Source organism: Alligator sinensis, unplaced genomic scaffold (assembly GCF_000455745.1).
Source record: "Alligator sinensis unplaced genomic scaffold, ASM45574v1 scaffold1123_1, whole genome shotgun sequence".
NCBI classification, from domain to species: Eukaryota; Metazoa; Chordata; order Crocodylia; family Alligatoridae; genus Alligator; species Alligator sinensis.
The window spans coordinates 395,452-405,338 of NW_005842540.1; the positions used below are offsets into that span (position 1 = coordinate 395,452).

Sequence of the window (9,887 nt, forward strand, 5' to 3'; positions counted from 1 at the left end):
CCCCCTGCCGGCAGAGCCGCGGAGCGCGCCCAGGGGCCACGTGCGCAGCGAGGGAGGGAGGGAGGGGGAGCGCTCCGCCTCGCGCCCCGCCCCGCGCCCCGGGGTGTCGGGCTGCGCGCTGTGCACCCTGGACTTGTACTCTGTTCTTCTAGTCAGTTATCCGATGCATCTTTTTCTATGCATCTATTCATTTTACCTTTTTCTATTAACTTTTTCTATTAATCTATTAATGTTATCCTATGAATCTATTCATTGTATTCTAGGAGCTATTAATCTTTTTCTATTAATCTATGAATTTGATCCTATGAATCTATGGGTTTTTTTCTATTAATCTCTTAATTTGATCACATTAATCTATTCATTTTATTCTATGAGCTATGAATCTCAGTCTATGAATCTATGAAAGTTTTTCTATTCATCTGTTAATTTTATCCTATGAATCTATATTTTATCCTATGGATCTATGAATTTTATTCTATGAATCTGTGAATCTTATTCTATTAATCTTTTTCTATGAATCTCTTAATTTGATCCTATGAATCTATGATTTTTTTCTATTAATCTCTTGATCCTATGAGTCTATTCATTTTATTCTATGAGCTATGAATCTTAGTCTATGAATCTATGAATCTTTTTCTATTCATCTATTCATTTTATCCTATGGCTCTATTAATCTTTTTTCTATGAGCTATGAATCTTATTCTATTCATCTGTTAATTTTATCCTATGAATTTATAACTCTTATCCTATGAATCTATGAATTTTATCCTATAAATCTATTAATCTTTTTCTATTAATCTATGAATTTTATCATATGAATCTTATCCTATGAATATTAATTTTGTTCTATGAGCTATGAATCTTATCCTATGAATCGATGACTCTTTTCATACCAAAAATTCGTTACAGGTGAGGTCAATTCACTCTTGGGGATGGGTGCGGTGGGAGCCCGCAGTCAGCGGCTTTGCGCAGTGCGTGGTGGGGTGACGCGCGCCAAAATGAAGGCAGCTCTTGGACTTATGGCGCAGCTGGTTCCTAAAAAACCACGTCTTCAGTCGAAATGTTGTCACTCAGAGCCGATTTTCCCATAGGAAACAATGTTATAAATGGGGGGTTGGTTCCTGAACCGAGGTCCAATACCCTGTTTTCACCAAAAATAACCCAGAATTTTGTTTCAGTCAATTATAGATGAGTAACATAGCGACATTAATATATTTCTATTGTAACTAGCAATCATAGTGATTTGGAAGGACTTCTCTGAGGTGACTTTGCTGGACTTTTTGAAGGGCTCTTGGCTGGAGTCTTCTCAGGAGTTGTGGTTGCAGGTTTTTCTGGAGTCTCGTCCGCTTTCTTAAAGAAAGTGTACAAGGAAGCCTGGGCAGATGTTCTCCAGGGAGATGGGCGATGCAACGAACTTGTTCGCTGGCACGGCGTGGCGTTGGATCAAGCGTTGTAAAGTCAAAACTGATGTCAGAAAGTTGAAACAGGGTGTCAATTTATAAAGGTTGTATATGCAAAACGTTGTAACTCAACATGTTGTAAGCTGAGGACTGCCTGTATAGTCTCCTGTGTGGATCTGTGCTCCTTGCTCGTTGTCTGCGACACGTGTTTGTGTAGTTACCATCCCCATTATAACATTTGCCACTACCCTGTGCTTGTGTGTACTGTCTGCTGTTGGGGAGTACCAAAATTGTCTTGTAAAAGTGGTAGAAATGGGCCTGGGGGTCAGTACAGTCAAGGTCTTGGAACATATCCCGAAAGCTTGCAAAGAAAATGTTTTCAACTATTTGAGTTGGTCTAATAAAAGAGATCGCATCTACCAGGTGTCTTTTCCTGCCTAGTGCAGGGGAACTGGACCTGATGATCTACAACAGGGGTGGGCAAAATAGGGCCCGGGGGCTGGATCTGGCCTGCCAGGCCATTCTATCCGGCCCACGGGGCCCCTAAAAAATTTAGAAAATTAATATTTATTTGCTCCTGGCTGCCTGTCAAAGATCCAGGGGAAGCTGGCGGCAGGACCCAGCAGCAAAGCCCACCCAGTCCTGCCCCCCAACCAGAAGCCCCTGCCTAGCAGAGGAATCTGGCCTGGGGCCATGGGGCTGTTCCTGCTTCCCTGCGCTGAAGAGGGAAATGCAGCCCTCGACAGCTTGCTAAAGCTCGTTAAGCAACTGTCTGCCCAAAATAATTGCCCGCCCCTGATGTACAAGGTCCCTTCCAGCCCCTTGCAATCTATGAATCTACCCAAAGAGCCTTGTCTGCCTGTGTCCCTGGACCGACATGGCTACAGCCTACACCCCTGTTTTGGTGCTAGGCAGCCAAGGTTCCTTGAGTAAATGTGATACCTTTTATTAGACTGACTCAAATAACTGGAAAAATTCTTCTTTGCAAGCTTTCAGGTACAAATACCCTTCGTTTAGGTGTTAGTGCTCTTCCACAGTGTGCCCCCTGCAAGTGTGGCCGACACTAGTGGGGCAAATCGATCAGCCCCTTAACACCTCACGGGGCCCATGGGACTCCTGCAAAGGCAGGGCGTGGGCTGGAGTCTCCCTCACGCCTGGGGGGTCTCCGCTCTTCTTCTGTGGCACAGGGTAGAGCCACCAGCACCAGGCGGGCCCTGTGGGAGGGTCACAGCCACTCTGCCTGGCTCCGCAGGGCCTCCCAAAGTGCAGGGCCCGGGATGGTCACCCCAATTCAGCTTACTCTAGGGACAGCCTTGCCTGCAAGTCTTGCTCGGAAGCTAAGACCAGTATAGTTTCAGTGGAATTTAGATCAGGATTTAGATTTAGATCAGGCCAAATGCCAATGCTGGGCTGCTGGATGCCACCACCGGGGCTGCCCTCACCCTCCTTTCCAAGACAGCCGGAGCTTGGCGGGATGGGTGCTAAAGTCATTGGGAGCCCCAGCCCGCGCCCAGCTGCACCGGCTTGGCAGGAAGGGGCTGGGGCCGCCCGAGTGCACAGCGGAGGGGCCCGTGCAGTCCCTGGGCCCCTGCCGCCCCATCTGAGGGGGAGAAGATGGGCCGCAGAGGGGGTCTCAGCGAGCACAGCAGCTCTCCTTTCAGCCTCGGGGGCCTGGAGAGTCTGGGCAGCGTGTGGCAGGGCAGGGCCCCGCTCCAGTTCGGGCAACCCTGCACCCCTCTCCAGACCTGCCCTTTGCTGGGCCCTTCACAGAGCTGGGGATTCTGATGTCTCGAGGACTGTAGACACAGGAGTCCATATAACCTCAGCAGGAGCTATTTATTGGGGTGACACAAAGGGACCTGGGGAAGGGGCCTGTCCCCAGGAGGGTCACTTGAGAGCGTCGGGCTCCACGTCCCAGTTGGGGTTGTCCCCAAGGACACGAGGCCCCCCACTCTTCTTGGCCATGAAGATCTCGTCCACACCCAGCAGGGTGACGGCCGCCTGGGTGCCCAGCTCCAGTGCCCGGTGCTTTACCACGTAGGCATCCAGCACCCCAGCCTGAGTCGCATCCTGCACCCAGGCCTCCTCCCCCTCGTCCCCACCCTCCAACCGCAGGCCGGCCCTGGCCACCCCCTGCCCATGCCACGTCTCCAGCTGGGACATGGCCGCGGCCACGGGCAGCCCCGCGTTCTCGGCCAGCGTGGCTGGCAGCACTTTGAGGGCCTCAGCAAAGGCTGCTAGGCTGAACTGCTCCAAGCCGGGGTCACGGGGGGCCAGGGCAGCCAGCTGCATTGCTAGCACCATTTCAGTGGCCCCTGCGCCCGGCACCAAGCGGGGGTCTTCTGTCAGAGCCTGGAAGACCCTCAGCCCGTCCCTCACAGCCTCCTCGGCAGCCGCTACAGCCTCCTTGGTGGCCCCACGGAGGATGATGGTGGCCACGGGGCTCGTGGCCGTGCTAGGGTGGAACGCAACAGTGTTGGTGCCCCCGATCTCACCCACAGTGATGGAGCGGCAGTGCCCCAGCTCAGCAGGCAGTGGCGGGCGTGGGGTGCCCAGCAGTCGGGCGCCCAGGGCACAGCACAGCTGTCTCAGCGCCTGGCGGGAGCCCAGGGTCACCACCATGATGCCCATGTGGTCAGCAAAGTGCAGCAGCAGGGCATCAACGTGCCCTCCGGCCACCACCACCTGAGCCCCTGCCGAAGCCACGGCCCGCACCCGCCCCTCAGCCAGCGCCTCCTCGCCTGGCCCGTACGCCTGCAGGTCCCCCGCTGCCTGGAACAGCACCGTGTTTGTGGCCGCCGGGGCGGCCAGACCAAAGGGGCAGCCATACACGGCCACTCGGGCACCTTCCACACGCTGCACGCGGCCCTCGGCTTCAGCCGCGAGGACCACACCGGGCACCACGTGGGAATCGCCCACGCCACCCCCGAGCACCTTGCAGATGCTCACGGCATTCAGGTCGAAGGTGCCCGCTGCTGGCAGGACCGAGGCACAGCATTGGGCCACCAGCGTGGCAAGGAAGTCCTGGTAGCCCATTGCGTGGGTGCCCACGGCCACCCGCAGGGCACGGGCCACGGCGGGCACGTCACGGGGGTCCGGCAGGGCGTGGCACACCAGGCTGGGCAGCAGGCGCAGGGCTTCCTTGCCCGCTCCCTCGTAGCCGGCGCGGATGGCCGCAACAGGCACGCCTGCCCGCAGGAGGGTCTCGCCACGGGCCAGCAGGGCCCCCGCCAGCAGGGCCACAGCGCCCGTGCCGTCCCCCAGCTCCTCCTCCTGTGCCCGGCAAGCAGCAGCCAGCAAGCAGGCTGCGGGGTTCTCCAGCACCAGCGCCCCCAGCACCGTGCCTGCCCGGGCTGTGCAGACGGTCTTGCCTAGGTGGTCAATCACCAGCTTGCTCCGGCCCAGGGGCCCGTAGGATGAGGCCAGGCACTGCACCAAGGCCTTGCAAGCTGCAATGTTGCTGACCAGCGAGTCCGCTTGGCTGGGGAAGTGCTTCATGCCCTCCTTGAGGAGTTGAGGCAGTCCGGGGGGCAGGGGCACGTGGGCAGCCATGACCTGGATGGGGAGAAGCAGTGTGAGACGTGGTGGGGCAGGGCTTTATCCCCTCCAGGGGACCCTGACCCTGATCCTGCCCTAGTCCTACTAGGTGGGACACTGGGTAGTCCTACCCAGGTGGGACACTGGTTGGCTCAGGGTGGGGATGGGGCAGGGGCCTTCCCCCTCTAGTCAGTCTCCTCCAGCTCCCAGCTAGTTTCTAGGGGTCAGGGGGACCTCACCTACACCCACGCAGTCCCTACGACCTGGGGTCCCCACCCTGTCACCCCTTCTCCAGCTACTCACCCCGGGAGAGGCGCTCCGAACCCCTGGATCCTACAGTTGGGTCAGTTTGCTGGGCAGTAACTGCTTCCTCCGGATGGACGGTCAACGTGGTGATGTCACAACGTGGCCCATTCCACGCAGGAACCCCAATAACCGCGGTGCAGGACAGCTCCATGCCCTAGGGCTGGGCTGAGCGGTGGAGATCAGCACCCAAACCCCGACTCGCAAAGTGCTTAATCCCCGTGGATTTCGCACAGCTGGGCTTGGGAGTGGTGTCCCACAGCTGGGCCTGCCAGCAGAGACTGGTGGTTGGGTTTATCCTGGGTCTGGGTAGAGGATGATCAGCACCAAAATGCAGATTTTGACAGTAAGCACCGCTGAGTCCGTGCTGTCACAGCACCAAGCGATGTTGCCAGCTGTGCGGCAGCATGTTTTATATCAAAATCGCAGTGCTCTGCCGCGCTGCTCCTGGGTGACCGTGGGAGGGAGTGCACTTCTCAGACGTGCAATAAAGACATGCCCTTTCCCAAAAATTCCCCTGTCTCCTTCATGCAACTCCCTCCTCTCCCTACAACCCTTCCATACGCTGCACATGGCCCTCAGCCTTGGCTGTGAGGATCGCACCGGGCACCACGTGGGAGTCACCCATGCCACCCCCAGCAGTTTTGCATCTGTCACTCTGAATCTCATCTCAGCTTCAATTCTCTCCTCCCCCTTGGCTTCAGGTCACTCTGTTGGCCCCACTTGGATTTCGAGGTGCCAAGAACAGTACACAGAAGCATGGGAAACCATCAAAACACAAGGAGAATCACCTGTTTGTAATAAGATGGTGGGGTAAATGGCCTTTGTAATTCATGCAATCATCGAATCGTAGAGAAGACGGGCTGGAAGGGACCTCTGTAAGTTATCTAGTCCAACCCCTGCCTGATGCAAGATCTTCCCTATCCAAACCATCCTATACTAATCCAGCCTCTTAGCAAAATTACAGTCTACACAATGCACACAACACCCTAACCTGCCACAGGTGAAGCAGGGGGGCCACAGTGGCCAGCGTCCTGCTTCTGTAAGGGTTGTGAATGTACGCTCAAGAGATCCCAGGAAGAAGGATTCACTTGTCTTCCCTCCTAATAATTCAACCAACAAAGCCACTGAATCAGCATGAGTGTCGGTAGGGCCACCAGGTTCCCCTGTGTTTCCACATTAACAAGATAGCTTTGTTTCCATGTTGGTTGTTCTTTATGCAGAGTATAGTCAACTTCAGGCTGCTTTATAGGAGTACATTAGGATAAACTAGGCCAAGTACTGTGAAGTAGTTAGCTTAAACTTAGCTTAAACTCAAAATAGAGTTTAAGAAGCTAGTAGTAGGCAAAGCAACATTATGGGTGAGAGATGTGTAGCTAGCACCGGGATAAAAGTGAGACAGGATACAAGAACAGCAGAGTGAAAGGAGGTGAGTTCAGTCTGAGCTGGGTGTATCCAGTCTAACTGCAAAATAATAGAATAGGAAATAGAAGAGTCTCTTCCAATACTGGCATTAAGGCCACTTCATATTATCAGTTGACTAATCAAAAGGCCACTCTGTCTGTGGCTGGCTCTCCTCTTATACTGAAATGCTGTTCTGACAGAAGAGCTCATCTGTAGATGGTGGATGCCGCTGTTTTCAGGATGTAATCTCTGAAACTTGGGTAAAGTAGGTTGCCCTAAAAGATTGGCCCCCTGCTAGTGATTTTAAAACCTTTGAGAGTGTAGTAAATTTGACGGATGAAGAAAACTTTCAGGAATTGTAATTTTTTTATTTTTTTGGTTTATAACTTTTTTCAACCTTTTCTAAGCTTTCAGGTTTCACTCATGTTATCATGTACAGTGAGTATAGCCATCTTTTTTTTTCCCCAGGACATCTTTTTAAAGGACATTTGACTGGCAGTAAGTAGAATAATAAGAGTTTAACAAGGTCTGTATTTACTTACTGAACTTGTGAATTAAGAGCTTTATTACATATTTCAGAAAATCATTCTTTAGACTACTTAATTTGATTGAAACAGGTCTTTTGGACCGACTTTGGTCCCTCAGACCATATCTGGGGTCAACATTTATTTCCCATAATTTATTCTAAAATTAGTAGTTGCGTAGTTCCTGCTTGTTGTCCGATTCCTAGGATTACAGATTGTTGCACCCTAGGCTGTGCAGTGGGTGACAGAAAGTGCATGAGCCAGGAATATTAGACCTCCCGTGATGCCCCACGGCTGCACAGAGGGTGCCAGGAAGTGCAGGAAATCATAGCACTAACACACTATCTCCTGTGATGTCCTTGGGTGTACAGCGGTTGAAGGGAGTGAAGGTGCTGGCATAGTGTTTCTCTGAATGGCTGATGCAGGTGGGACCAGCAGCTCCTACCAAAGAGAAAGGTTTCATCACTACTCCATGTGGTGCCTGGGCACTGACCGATGGAAGGGACAGACAGAGAAACGGACAAGAATATGGACGTGGGGCAGAAACAAGGGCTAAAAGGACATCTGCAACACAGGGTCCAGGAGATGTATGGAAAGACAAGAGGCAGGCACGAAAGGGGTTAGTCCAATCCCTCAGTGTACACCCACGATGGGAATGTACCTTGTTTCTCCTCCTCAGGATACTGCTTGTGAAGAAAGCACCTTGCATCGCATGAACATTGACCCCCAAGTAAGAAAAAGTGCCTTCCCAAGACCTGTCTTTCCATGCAGACTTCTTGTGTGCCATAAGCTGTGCCTCCCCCTCCTCCTCTTCCATGAACAGTTTGTCCTGTCTTGGAAGACTGCATGCTTTCCTGTTCAAACAATTTCTTCTTCAGTGAAGGCCACTGCTCCTTAGACACTTATAATGTCCTTCAACCCATGAGAAGAGTCTCCCCACCCTCTCTCCTTTGGACATCAACACCAAATCTTGCACAACCCCTAAGCTCAAATCCCAGCCCCACTGCTAGTGCCATGTGCAAGGCAGTGCTGATGTTTCCAACCTCCTTTTTGGATAAATGGCTGCGGGCAAAAAGGAGGGATTTGATCCAGTGTCTTAGGAGCCCCCTCACTTCCCACATTCCAAAAACTGCACAACATATAATGAAGTAGAGAGTCAGTGACGCAAACCAAAATTATTTGTGACGAAACTCCAGCAGCTTGCCAGTTATCTTACCCTCAGTCTTTCTCTTGTATTTGCAAATCTCTAGTGACACAGCATATGGATGCATCCACTCTTTTCCCCCTAAGCCACTATCAGATGCAGGCAGAGTGTGCCCACCCCTTGTAAATCAGACCTGCTTGACGTTGGTCTCTAGGGTCCTGAATGGAGCTGAGCTGACTTGGGCTGAAATAACAGAGAGCAGGGGATTGTGTAGTTGAGGTGCCCGTGACAGCCTCCTTGTAGAGCACCCAAGTTCAAAGTCTAGAAATCAGCTCTACTGGGAACTCCCCTTGCACCTTTAATGGGAGCAGGAAGGATCTGAAAGAAAAAGGAAGCCTGACACATTATTTTTTACTAAAACAGATCAAGCAGAGAGTGGGAGACACTTAATGGCCATTGGGTTAATTCTACTGCGCATTAGTGTGGCTCTCAGAAAATGTGCTAATGCGCAGTAGACTAGTACCATGAGCAGTAAGCGTCACGCAAAAAGCGTTCCTCTGCGCTAATGCGCAGTAGCGCCGATGACAGGTTTAGTACCTAGTACGAAACTTAACGCGCTGTAATTACGGCACATTAAGGAACGTGTCCACGCACCCAGTTACCTTTACCCACTATGAAGGTTGACGTTGAGGAGGAGGAGGAAGAGGCAAAGAAAAGTCTCTTCCGAGAAGCTTTGTCTCAGTAAGAGAGAGGATGCCAGTCTTATGAATCACCTCCTCAGGGGCTAAATAAATAGCTGAGTTTCTGTGGGTGTGGAAAAACTAGTAGCTGTCCCTGATGTCTAATCTGAATGTGTCATGGAATAAAACACAATGCACGCATCCTGATCTCTGGAGGTGTCCTGGCCTTGCTAAATGGAGCCTTTTCTCCGGCCGTTTCTCAGGTCGTTGTTGACTCGTGCCGCGTTTTGCAATCCTGGGAATTCAAACGCTGGGCGTGCGAGGCATTTATGGCGTCTCGAGGAGGATTTTCGTCAGCCGGCCGTGTTTCCTGGAGAAATCCAAATTCACCTTTCTCGGAAAAATCCACTCCGCCACCCGCTAAAACCGTCGGATTTTGCATCCGGCCGTCAGTTTTGTGTTTCCTGTGCGTTTTGCATCGGTTTCCCTTCGAACGCCCTCTCAAACGACCCCCGCCCTCCCGCCAAAACTGAACTCGTGAGAAACACGGGAGCTTTTCCTCCACTGCCTGTTTTGGGGTCGGCTGTCCAGGAAATAACGGGATTATGGGGGGGGTGGGGTGGTATTTTGTATTGGATGAACAAAATAAAAATGGGGGGGGGGTATTTTGGATTGGAGTGACTGCGCACCGCGCTGGGGCGTGGGACCAGCTCGTGGCAGGTGCGAGGATGGAGCAATTCCAGCTTAACCCAAGGGGACTCCTGGGAGAGCCAGGGGGACTACAACTCCCGTGAGCCCCCGCGCTCCCAGGATGCCGCGGGGCCGGAAGCGGCGAGGGCTGCTCCGCGTGTGGAGGGGCCTTTCCCATCGGGCTCTGCGAGTGGGGGAAGCACTA

At 52.5% G+C, this 9,887-nt stretch overlaps 1 protein-coding gene across 1 annotated transcript; it reads right to left on the reverse strand.

Annotated features, from left to right (window-relative positions):
• Positions 1-3,287: 3,287 nt before the first annotated feature.
• On the reverse strand, positions 3,288-5,258 carry LOC102381010 (T-complex protein 1 subunit theta-like). Its single transcript, XM_006031931.1, has 2 exons — positions 5,241-5,258; positions 3,288-4,955 (listed from the first exon to the last, which is right to left on the reverse strand). Exon 2 carries the CDS (start codon positions 4,950-4,952, stop codon positions 3,288-3,290), a length of 1,665 nt encoding a protein of 554 aa, XP_006031993.1. The 5' UTR covers positions 4,953-4,955; positions 5,241-5,258.
• Between the last annotated feature and the right edge of the window lie 4,629 nt (positions 5,259-9,887).

Bases quoted from the DNA above. Each gene is read 5' to 3' on its own strand.
- LOC102381010 (XM_006031931.1), bottom strand. From the start codon at position 4,952: ATGGCTGCCCACGTGCCCCTGCCCCCCGGACTGCCTCAACTCCTCAAG.